The 11,337-nt window shown below is 39.6% G+C and overlaps 3 protein-coding genes across 12 annotated transcripts; 1 reads left to right on the top strand and 2 right to left on the bottom strand.

Moving 5' to 3' along the window:
• On the bottom strand, positions 666-7,207 carry LOC104748984 (probable inactive protein kinase At3g63330). 10 transcript variants are annotated; one of them, XM_010470556.2, is made up of 20 exons: positions 6,696-7,203; positions 6,343-6,580; positions 6,116-6,221; positions 5,871-6,012; positions 5,504-5,765; positions 5,014-5,378; positions 4,822-4,898; positions 4,445-4,586; positions 4,161-4,317; positions 3,550-3,733; positions 2,783-3,187; positions 2,605-2,662; positions 2,423-2,510; positions 2,215-2,289; positions 2,040-2,123; positions 1,813-1,956; positions 1,641-1,716; positions 1,366-1,448; positions 1,225-1,279; positions 666-1,116 (listed from the first exon to the last, which is right to left on the bottom strand). In XM_010470556.2, the coding sequence occupies exons 1-20, from the start codon at positions 7,090-7,092 to the stop codon at positions 1,051-1,053; spliced, it is 3,204 nt and encodes a 1,067-aa protein (XP_010468858.1). In that variant the 5' UTR covers positions 7,093-7,203; the 3' UTR covers positions 666-1,050. The 10 variants fall into 10 exon arrangements, 8 of the variants coding, with proteins under 8 accessions (XP_010468858.1, XP_010468859.1, XP_010468857.1 ...); XM_010470557.2 differs by having other exon boundaries at positions 5,026-5,378; XM_010470555.2 differs by having other exon boundaries at positions 5,504-6,012; positions 6,696-7,204.
• Positions 8,685-10,302, top strand: LOC104748983 (heat stress transcription factor A-7b-like). The gene is made up of 3 exons (XM_010470554.2): positions 8,685-9,172; positions 9,255-9,302; positions 9,573-10,302. The coding sequence occupies exons 1-3, from the start codon at positions 8,921-8,923 to the stop codon at positions 10,152-10,154; spliced, it is 882 nt and encodes a 293-aa protein (XP_010468856.1). The 5' UTR covers positions 8,685-8,920; the 3' UTR covers positions 10,155-10,302.
• LOC109129655 (defensin-like protein 11) lies at positions 10,355-10,874 on the bottom strand. The gene is made up of 2 exons (XM_019238180.1): positions 10,727-10,874; positions 10,355-10,633 (listed from the first exon to the last, which is right to left on the bottom strand). The coding sequence occupies exons 1-2, from the start codon at positions 10,788-10,790 to the stop codon at positions 10,440-10,442; spliced, it is 258 nt and encodes an 85-aa protein (XP_019093725.1). The 5' UTR covers positions 10,791-10,874; the 3' UTR covers positions 10,355-10,439.

Below are 11,337 nucleotides of genomic sequence, written 5' to 3'. Positions count from 1 at the left end.
GTACCAATCAACGGAGTGAAAATAAGAAGGATGTAAAGCGCTAAGCCGGCGTTGGTGGTGGTGAAGAAGACAGAAATCGAATGAACCTTAACGACGGTGGCGGCGACGGCGATCGTGACGAGCAACTGGATGGAGATGATGGAATAGACCTTGCGGATGAAAGACCAACGGAGCTCGGGGCTCTCCAACATCATCGGGTACAGAGGCGTCTGCGCCGACTCCAAATCATACTTGTTGTTCCACATCTTCCCCAATCTCTCTCTCTCTTTGTTTCGTGTGTGTATGTCAACTCCGGCGATAACTACTACTAATCTTCAGATTCCCGACGATTTCTTCAACATGTAGAACAAAGAGGCGGCGAGGAGAACCTTCCCGATACGTCCAGCAATGTACAAATTAATAATCGGACGGCTCAGATCTTGACACGTGTTATTAAATTCTCAGAATATTCTACACCCCGGGGGGTGGGCCTCTCCGACGAAGAGAGATCTCAACAAACTACGTTAACGATGATGTTTCTTCAGTTCAAATATGGGCCAGGCCCATCTAATAAAAGCCATCAACTTAAATAATGATTCCGCGCGTCCACGTATTATTGTTGTTTTTTTCTTCATCGGAACACCGCCGGAGCTCCACGGTGCTTGTAACACGTTGAAGAAGAAATATATCAAAACCGACGTCATCTTCGTATTTATTTCTTAGCCTAATGTTACGATCCATTCTATATAGGATTCAGTTTCACATTCTCAATAAATAATATGGACAACAATTTACAAACATAGGAAGTGAAAATTTCTGGTTTTTCAAATTTATTTACAGGGATAAGACAGGCAGGCTACAACAGTTCTATAATCTTCCTCGTCTCTTTCTGGACAACCTTCCATGGCTGCGCCTGGCTTCAAATTTCGAAAGAAACGCACAGCCTACATTTTTCCCATTCTATCAAGCCACCACTCTCGATCTTCTAAGGAGGAGACTCATCTCACCTTTAGGTGAATGTACCAAGGCGTTTAGTTATTAGAAGAGAAGATGTCTTACTATTTTTTACACTTAGTAGTCGGGAGGAGGTTGAAAATAAGGGTGCTGCAGAGCCTCGTCTATGTTTAATCTGTCTTCCTGCGCTCCCACAATATCAAATCCAAATGTGTCAACACGGCAACCCCAATTTCACAACATTGCTATAAGGACAAACGGCAACGTATAGAGAAAGACAGAGAATCTCACAGGGTACCACTGTAACAGACCCCTCACCAACCTTAAAGCCCAAACATTAGGAAACCTGCATTTCCCACATTCAAACAATGTAACAAAGACCTTTTCAACACTTCAAATGGACAAATCAAGTTAAGAAATCATCAAACCCACCCAATCTTCAGAGGGTCTCTACTCTTTATCTGTTCCGCCAAAAATTCTTCAGAGCATTTCCATGACGCAAGTGAAATCCCACCCTGTACATCACATAATATATTCAATAAAACATGCATGGATCACTACAAACAAAAAGCTGAATGTGCTTAGCAAGAATATCTCAGAAACATAATCTCGTAAATTGTAGATCAAATTGACTTTTTGAGACGTGTCAAAATAAACCATAAATATCAAATAGCGATAGTCAGTCAAGAGAACAAACTGTCTTTTACCTGCTTTGAGCTGGCGCCACCATGTTTTAAAGAGCTACCTGGGATTAGGATGCACATCTCCATAAAGGATCGAAGCCTGTTACCGAAAAATATAAACAGATTAATAGTTGTCCAAAGAGCATTGTGGTGGTCAAATCTCAAGCAATATTATTTACTCCTGAATCAAACTTACTTGTATGCAAGCTCTTTAAAGTTTTCACTCCAACCTCTGATATGTTGATCCAAAAGGGCGCGTGTAACAGAACTAATCTCAAAAACATTTGGTGATCCTAAAATCATCTCTAACATCACAACCCCAACACTCCACATGTCGTACCTGCAAGAAAAATGGTTGTTACATCTACATTTGCGGGGCCAATTGCAGCCACGCTTAAGTAAAAATAGCTGTATCTGCCATACTTTAATGTCAAGCTGGTTGGCCCACGGTGCCAGCTACTGTTCAGAATGGCTTCTGGTGGTGCATAATCATGTGTTTGTTCTGCTCTGAATTCAAGATAATCCAAAGTACTATAATGATCAGGACTCACAAACTGGAGGTAAAATTTCACAAATATATACAAAGAAAAGGATATACCTTGAAGGACCTGTTGACCCATACAAATGTTTCACCGTATATTCATCGAGTGCACTGCCAAAGTCGATTATGCGCCTAAATAGAAAATATACAACCATCAGTTACCAGGAAACAAGAAATTGTAGAAGAGAGGACCCAAAGGCTTAAGTGCTGCAGCAAAGTAGAAATACATGGAGTAAAACTAGTAAAATAAACTGTAACTAAGTACATTTTAGTTTTGAAGTTATGATCTCCATTTGGTACACCCTTTAAGCATCTGCCTGACTTGATGTCTTCAAGGCATATCACCATATTCTCTTAGGAACATTGTAAATTAATTTTCGTGAGAATAATTAAGTGTCACAGATTGTACATTTTATGAACTATCAAAAACATCAAAAAGTTTCTTACCGGGTTTGATATCTCTGTGAGTAATATTGCGATCATGGCATGCCTTTAGACCTAGCAACTGAAAAAGAAGAATAAAGCAAAAAGTAATATAGTAAGCACACATATAATTAGTTTCCCACGATGCACCTGTCAAACAAAGGAAGAAAATCAAAACAATCTCAAATTCCTATGCACATACCAATTGCCATATTATTCTCCGCATTTCTTCTTTTCCTGATTCTGTCGTCTTCAACCAGGTCCACCACTTTGACGGACGAAGTATCTGCCCGTGACTTGCCTCTTCAGCCTTTTCACCAGCAGAACCATTCTCTACTTCTTCCACAGTGTAAATCAGCTTTGATAAAGACACACCCTCGTGGTGAAACACAAGCCATATGTCATTATATCGAGATTCAAAATACTCTAAGTATCTAGCAATATGTTTCAAACCCTCTTCAGAGAGACCCAGTTCTGATGACGCTGGTTTAGAACTTGACGTTTGCCCTGCAGAAGAACTCCTACTTTTATTGTATGCATTTAGAAACAGTTCACCAAAATGCTTCTCCCTTAGACCACTTAGATAGACAATTGGTCCTCTTTCTACCTGTTTAGGGAAAATAGTGGGAAAATGTAGAAATTAAGTTTGAGAAAGGATTTGCATTCCTCATATAGGTCGATAGATGACATGACAAACAGAGAACAAACTCTCGTAATGAATAACCAATATCAGATCTTAATTACTCAATTTATGCAAGAACCACTCAATTGAAGCAATTTATGTAATAAGCAATGAACACTGGAGAACTTTTTCCACCCCCTAATGACCAAAGTGATGCCCACATCACAGATACACGTCTTGTCACCATCACTCTTAAGAAACCAAAGGCAGAGAAAAGTGAAGAGAATTGCAGGCACATCATTTTCGGTGGAAAATTTGGAAAAAAAAATCCCAAAAAGAACACGTACCATAATCCGTTTCAAAATGAAGGAGTTATCAGGACCATCAGTATCATAATGAACACCATTTTTTGATGTATTCACATCTTCATTGTTCCAACTAGTACCATTATCTCCTTGATTGCAATTCCAGTGAAATGCCAACCATACCTCACCAAATGCACCACGCCCAAATTTTTTCTTCAGCACATAGCTAAAAAATCACATGATCACACAATTTACACAATTTATTAGCAATTTATTAGAATTTTTATTTCTATTGTGAAACATAACTGTTTCCATAATATGGAGACACTAAAATTAGACCATCATGTTTCTTTGAGGAAACCATCTAACCAAAAGGCAACAGGAAGACATGACATGCGTACAACAATGGCAAATTCCCCTCCAAAATTTTGCAATGACTACCAAGTGCACTGAAGAAAAACCAAGAATTTGAAAGAACAAATGATACGGTGTAGGTAGCAGCTAATCACAGGACTACTAAGATCAAGTAAAAGGATCTCAGTCATCAACGATGATGTGAAAGAGGAATAAATTATCAATACCAAGGGAAAAGAAGAAGACACTTGAGTCCGGAAATAAAAAAACTGACCAATCCCAAGGAAAAAGAAATGCACCTTGAGTCCGGAAATGGAATCTCATCCGTCCCATTACTAGCACCAAACCCATGTAACGGTACAGATTCAAGTAACCCAAGGAAAGTAGCAAAGCTATCAGGATTGATACACTGATCTCGATTCTCGTTGGTAGCCGTTCCAGAAGGCAAACACCAGCCTTTTTTATCAAAAAAAAAATTCAGATGCACCAAAAAGAACTAAATGATAGTTGACTGGAACCAAAAAACAATAACATTAAGATTTCTGGTATAAAAGAGGATTCCACTGAGAAATTTTTCATTTACCAGAAAATGGCTCGGCAGATGCAGGTAAAACCTGAGGTAAGTCACCCATGTAACCGTTCAAATGATCCAGTTTCCCTTGAGACGCCCCAATAAGGTTCTCTGACATATAAAAGCGGCAAAAACTTCCATTTTTAACTTCAACCTGGCATAAGAGCATGGCCCATATCAGATAAGTTGTAACATTTTCCAGGTCAATAATGCAAATTTTCGTGAAGATTGATAGAAAAAAAGTAGAGCTGACCCGCCCACTCATTCTTGCAATCAAAATCAATTGTTATACATAAAAGTGAGATAATGCATATCACAATCATTTATCAGAGAATGCCTTAGGAACAAATTGAATATGGGAATAGTGACAGTGTGTCAATTGGTCCTACCAATAACCTGTTAAACATCGTTGCAAGTGGCTGAGCCTGTTTCGATTGCAATGGACCCAAATTTATACCGTTAGGCACTGTTGAAAGTCAAAAACTTGATTAGCCAAACATGAGATTGTATGAACGACTATCATTGAAGTTCAAACTCTACATTTCATAACCAGGATGCTGATTGTAATCAAAGAAACTGACATGGAAGCGCACAGTTGTTACTGGGTAGTGCTGCAGCAATCTTTTCATTTTTGTCATTCATACTCTGCTCCTTCCCTTGGAGCTGGGTAACTTGATTCGATTTTAGAGGAACAACAACAGCAGCCATATTGTCCATGCTTCCCTTCTCAAAAGCAGTATTAACCAAGCAGTGTGCCAAAGAAATTGAGCAGTATGAAGGCACTCCTGCTCCAGAGCTAGTTTGATTGTTTACTTCCCACAGACGATCACAAACTTCTTGCACCTTTAACTTCTCAAAGATGCCATCAGATGACACTACCAAGTAGCTGTCGTTGGCCAGTAGAGGCTGCCAGTCCATCACCTCGGGTGCCGAGATGACACCGTAACTGAAATAGATATCAAAACTCTCACTTTATCTCTCAAAGTAAGTATACTAAGAGAAACACGAATTTCAGAAATCATCATGATCATCGGTACAGAGAGACACCAAGATACAACAAGCAATGCCTACCTTCTATAAGTAAGGTCACCAATTGAACGGGAGACAGTCAGCTGACCATTCACTCGTGGCACACCGGCCCACTCAGTGACGTAACCTCCTGCAGCCTCAACACGAATCTTTTCATCCTCTCTATTTGGGTGATGGTCATTTGTCAATTCTTTGGCAATAAAACGCAGTAGCCCATTGCCATGTTCCAGTTTAAAGTCAGAAAACCTTGATGGCGAGGAGCCTCGATTGCGCCTTCGCTCTCTGTACAACTTCACCAAAGTAGCTGCGATAAACAAACACCATTGCAACAAAATGTTTATAAATGAATACAAATACTGGATGATTTTGTTATTAGGCAACTTGGTTGTAGAAATAGATGTTGGCAAACCTCTAGCTTCTTCAGGAGTCTCAAATATTTCAGAACACAGAAGTGCCTTTGAGTCACCGATACTAGCGACCATAAGTTGACCATCTGCGATAAGTGCAACAGTAGCCGTTGAACCTGAAATTAACTTTCGGGTAGATGCTTCCTGGAGGAAAAAAACAACAAAGTGTGGCTGGCTATATCCTTATCATGATGATACTGAAAAGGAAAAGTTTGAGGGAATGAGTAGAAGAAGATATGCACTGTACCTTAGTAAATGTGGCATCAATGTCATGGATGGCTCTCAGCAATGCTTCCTTGATGATATCCAAGTGAAGAGAATCGTCAAGATCAAGTGGGAACGAGTCTGGAAACCTGCAAGGAAATGGGGACTCTACAATGAGGGGAGGACAAGCCACAGATTACAAAACCACAAATCTCGGAAAATGACTACTTGATAAAAGATAGAGAAACCAAAAAGGAAAAAGAACTCAACTGCAATTTAAAATCGTGAGTAAGGAGGCCATGCAAAATAAGACCCTGGTCTGGATGAGTAGGTAATCTTCCAATGGACTTGCTAGTCATAGCAGAAAAAGTAGCGTCCAAGAGAAAGTTGATATGCAAAGCAAAGTAATCAAACAAAAGGTTTGAAGCCATCTCACTGGCCTCTGCACCATTATGACCGTCAAAAACAGCTGCAATGCCAACCGAAACATCCTTGGTTCCAGACTTGCCTGCTCAAATTACCATCATCAACAACAACAACAACAATAGTTTTAATTAACAATTTTTCTTAGAAAAATAGATAATTCGAGAGCAGATCTTCTCGGGGTCGGGGGAGGTACATACGGGGAAAGGGAATGCGAAGATCAAGGGCACAGAGAAGACGATCCTCTTGGTAATTTCTCCGACCCTGGATGGCTGCCGTATGGCAAAGACCAGTCGTAGTAGGAGTTCGTCGGGGGCCCCAGTTCCAACGAGGGCATTTGGGTGATTGAAAAACCGCTGGTGCTCCGCCTTGTTTGTAGACCGCCAAACACGTCGGTGATTCACCTCCACAATTAATCGCCAAGAAGAAGACGATGAAGACAGACACAAGGAACCCTAGATTTATTAGCATACTTGATCTGATTTTGGACATCATCATCTGACTGACAGACACACACACACACACCAAATCATCGGATATTAACAAAACCAACAAAAAGTTGCTAAACCAAACAATTGAAAATAGATCAATCAGCATCGCCGAGCGAGGACTGGTAACGATCTTCTGTATTATGGATGTAAGAGATCAAATGCTTAAAAAAGAATAAGAGGGGAGCAAGAGTTAATCAGCTTAAAAGGTCAAAAATGTCAAGCTCTACTAATCAAATTGCTCTTGAGGTATTGAAGCCTATAAGAAGATGTCATTGTCTGTTGGTGTTGGGTTTGGCCGACCTGCAGGCCCATAACAAGTCCGTTAAGGAAAACATTATTCGGATCTGATAGTGGGCCTGCAGCGAGCCCAAGACGAGAATTCTGTTGCCAAGATTGAGTCGTTCACGGAATAAAGTTAAGAGATCGTGAGCAAGATTTTTATGGAGGCGAGAACGGTGAGTTGAGGGTTCAAGTTTAAATAGATAAAATCTGTAAAGCAATGAGAACAATGTAATTTAATAGCTACTTTCCACAAAAGATCTAATACAAAAAATCAAGTTCGCAATTCTTTTTAGTTTATTCCAATTTTAACCGAAAGTCCGCCCAGATCCTACTCTAAAACCAAATCAATTTTATTGTTGTTTCTCGTTTCAACATTGTCCTTTTCTTTTTTTGTTTTTTTAACTACGAACTGCTTATATAAACAATAATAATTCAAGATATATGGAAGTTGTTGTTACCTGAAGAAAAACTCTCGAGGATAAGGAGATGACCCCGTCCCGAAGCCCGGAGGTAGGAGTTTTTTTATCTCTGGAAAGAACGACTAGCTTAACTAGGAGGATGAGTTTGAATTGACCCCCTTGGCACTGTTGGGCTTCATGATATTTGGACTCATTAATATGATCCAAAGGTTCGTTGAAAGCCCACTCCACTTGCTGTTAAATTCACTAGGACGGACTACGTGGCAATAAAGTTGGTGTTCCCGCAAGTTTTGTCATGAACAAAATAAAAAAATAAAAAACGAAGGAGAGAGTAGTGTGATCAGAGGAACTTTTGGAATGTTCTCTTGTGTTGAGTTTGTTAGTAGTAAGTTAGTAGCACAAATACACAATCAACAATCGTCTATGCCAGTATGTATGTTTTTCATATTCTATAAGTTCTAACAATTACTATAATAAATTCATACAGCTAAATCCAAGTTGCATCGACTGGAGCGCACGGCCACATGGGTCACTATGTCCATAAAGCACACTCTACAAGACATCAAACACAACGTGGCACTTTTGTCTTCCGCCACGTTTTTAGACTTGGGAGTTCGGGACTTTGGACTCTACTGCTTTTTGGAAAAATCCATAATTCTACCAATCAGTTTTTGTGTATATCGTGTTTTCTACTTCCCTAGGCTAATTTTGTACTACTACGATAAACTTGTTTAAGTAATAACTCACACGACCCATCAGTTTAAAACTTAAAATCATTAAAAAAAAATACTAACATGATTAGACAACTACTACATCATGGGATTCTTACCTTACTCTCCTCAAAAAGTATATGTTCCCGAACGTTCTAAGGATGATATGTACCCATCCTCTTGTATTCTAGAAAGTTCGAAGTCCACTACTATGTGATTAAAAAGAATTTGGGGTTCACTATATACATATATATATGTATTTAACTTACATACGTGGCCATTGTCTCCACCACATCTCCTCCTTCAACTGCCATTAAACTAACCACCACGAAAAGCAGAGTACTCTGTTTTTCAAAAAAAGACTGCACTTCCCGCTCTTTTCCTTGGACCCTTTTTGTTTTTTCTTCTTCTTTCTGTCTTCACTAGTTCAGGAACCCAAATGATTTGTTTCCTCTCTTCGATTACAATTTACAGAAAATCCAATCATAGATCATTTGAGATCTAGCATTAGCATTGCTACGAGATGGACCCGCCGTCAAGCTCCAGACCGCGGTCAATGCCCCCAGTGCCTATGCAGGAACCACCAGGGCCTTCACCGTTTATAACAAAGACGTACGAGATGGTGAATGATCCAAACATAAACCACATTGTGTCTTGGAGCAGGGGAGGCATCAGTTTTGTCGTCTGGGATCCACATTCCTTCTCGGCTACTATCCTCCCTCTATACTTCAAACACAACAACTTCTCCAGCTTTGTCAGACAGCTTAACACTTATGTAAGTATCTCTGTTCCTCCACCTAGACATTGCTACGTTTTCTTTTCTTTTCACTTTTACGTTCCCTTCATCTTATATATAGTTTTGGAGGACCTCAATGATGCGTTCGGCCTCCAATTACTGCAGAATGGTAAATAATTTGTCTCTTGTTTAATTTGTGAATTTTGTTGTTTAAACCGACAACTCCGGCCGTATAAAGTTATGCTCAGTAATGGTATAAGCTAAAGTTTTGAATGAGAATTATGTTTTCGCAAATTCTGAAAACTTTCTTTATCCTAGGACTAGGATGGATATAATAATAAAATAGAAAACTGAAGATAATGATTTTTGACTGACATGCACAGTAAGAAAGAAGAGGTCCCAAACTTACCCAATTAATTGATTATTTATTGACCCGCAGGGATTCAGAAAGATCGAGACAGAGAGATGGGAGTTTATGAATGAAGGATTCTTGATGGGTCAAAGAGACCTTCTCAAAAGCATAAAGCGACGAGCCTCCTCCTCTGCCCCTCCTTCACTCCACCACTCTCAATCCGAGTGTCATGACCCCAGCGTCGAGGCTCCGCAGCTCCGAGAAGAGAGTCATGTCCTAATGATGGAGATATCGAGGCTCAGACAGGAGGAGCAGAGAGCGAGAGGCTGCATCCAAGCCATGGAGCAGAGGATTAATGGTGCAGAGAAGAAACAGAGGCATATGATGTCCTTCTTGAGGCGTGCGGCACAGAACCCTTCGCTTCTGCAACAGCTACTTGAGAAGATGACAGGGATAGAGGAGGCTGCGATGATTAATCAGGCTAACTTGGTCAAAACGGAAGCGGTGGAGCACGTATCGGAGCTGGAGGCTCTGGCGCTAGAGATGCAAGGCTATGGACGGCAACGGATTGATGGCGTGGAGAGGGAGCTCGACGACGGGTTTTGGGAAGAGCTACTGTTGAGCAACGACAACTCCGGGGAAGAAGAGGCGAATGTGAAGCAAAGTTAGTTAGGTTTTTCATGGGTTCATGTCCGGTTTAGTAATCAACAAACGAAACATATATACAGAGATTAGAGAGAATAAGAGAATAGTATTGTGATCGTGGAGATCCAACAAAATGAACGATGTGTATGTTATACAACATAGGGTTACATTACACCATCGTATTTATTAAATATCACAATCCAATCCTTATAGCACTCGATATGATATCAGACATATATGTATGTTGTTATATTATTCCGTGTAAAACGGCTGCTTGAATATGACAAGATGAGGGTAAATTAATTAAAATCAGGAGCAGCCGGCCTTGCGGCAGAGGCAGCGGTGGGGGTCAGAGACACAAAAGCCGCCAATGGCTCCTTCGTACTTGCACAAGTCGTGGCAAAGGCGTTCTCCTGCATCCTTTAACCAACACGGGAAGTTTGGTAGATGCTTGCACTCCCACTCACATCCTTGAGCTTGCGCTTCTCCTTGCTCCATCAATTCTATATGGTGTGCCATGTGTGCGACATAATTAGCAGCAACATGTAAAAACGAGATCGATCGAGTTGGAAAGTGATGGAATATATGTTACGTACCTGTGGAAACCAATAAGATCAATACGAGGATATTAATGGCTGAGAAGTTGATCATCTTCCTCATTTTTTGTTCGTTGACTTTTAATTAGGCTTCTTTACACCAAAGATAATAGATGTCAAATGAAAGACAAATCAACGCATTAATGATTATATAGGGTTTATTCCACCCATCCCCACTTTGCATTCAAATTGTTTCACAAAAATTTACTTTGCAAACTCACTATACTTTTTTAAGTTTCATGCTTAGGTGTCTTTGTTTTTTGGACAATTTTGCCCATCTCCTCTTTTTCTCCTTATTTTCTCTTTTTTTTTTTGTTATTAACACTTTAAATGGTTATCATAAAACAAATTATCTATTTATTTATATACAATATGTTATGATTATATATTTTATACATTTTAAGATACATATTGCTATATTTTTGATGAAATTTTAGATTATAAAGTATCCATTTGTCGTTGAACATTTGTTCAATGATAAGTGAATAGACAATTGCAGTAATTTTAATAGATAATTACTTGTGTTTATTCATACAGCATATAAGTATTACACATCAATTTAGGTGACTATGACAACATGTTCATATGTAAACATATGGGGTTATAGTGCA

Source organism: Camelina sativa, chromosome 16 (assembly GCF_000633955.1).
Source record: "Camelina sativa cultivar DH55 chromosome 16, Cs, whole genome shotgun sequence".
NCBI lineage: Eukaryota > Viridiplantae > Streptophyta > Magnoliopsida > Brassicales > Brassicaceae > Camelina > Camelina sativa.
Note: the sequence above shows the minus strand (reverse complement) of the source record. Positions and strands in the feature narration are given on the sequence as shown.

What these genes read in the sequence shown, in the direction of transcription:
- LOC104748984 (XM_010470555.2), bottom strand. Translation starts at nt 7,092, where the DNA reads ATGCTGATTGATCTATTTTCAATTGTTTGGTTTAGCAACTTTTTGTTG. An exon ending in TAACAACTGTGCGCTTCCAT is followed by an intron (nt 4,899 to 5,013) that starts GTCAGTTTCTTT and finishes GACTTTCAACAG; the next exon opens with TGCCTAACGGTATAAATTTG. An exon ending in AGAGACCCTCTGAAGATTGG is followed by an intron (nt 1,280 to 1,365) that starts GTGGGTTTGATG and finishes TGGGAAATGCAG; the next exon opens with GTTTCCTAATGTTTGGGCTT.
- LOC104748983 (XM_010470554.2), top strand. Translation starts at nt 8,921, where the DNA reads ATGGACCCGCCGTCAAGCTCCAGACCGCGGTCAATGCCCCCAGTGCCT. An exon ending in TCAGACAGCTTAACACTTAT is followed by an intron (nt 9,173 to 9,254) that starts GTAAGTATCTCT and finishes TCTTATATATAG; the next exon opens with TTTTGGAGGACCTCAATGAT. An exon ending in CCTCCAATTACTGCAGAATG is followed by an intron (nt 9,303 to 9,572) that starts GTAAATAATTTG and finishes ATTGACCCGCAG; the next exon opens with GGATTCAGAAAGATCGAGAC.
- LOC109129655 (XM_019238180.1), bottom strand. Translation starts at nt 10,790, where the DNA reads ATGAGGAAGATGATCAACTTCTCAGCCATTAATATCCTCGTATTGATC. An exon ending in GATCTTATTGGTTTCCACAG is followed by an intron (nt 10,634 to 10,726) that starts GTACGTAACATA and finishes CACACCATATAG; the next exon opens with AATTGATGGAGCAAGGAGAA.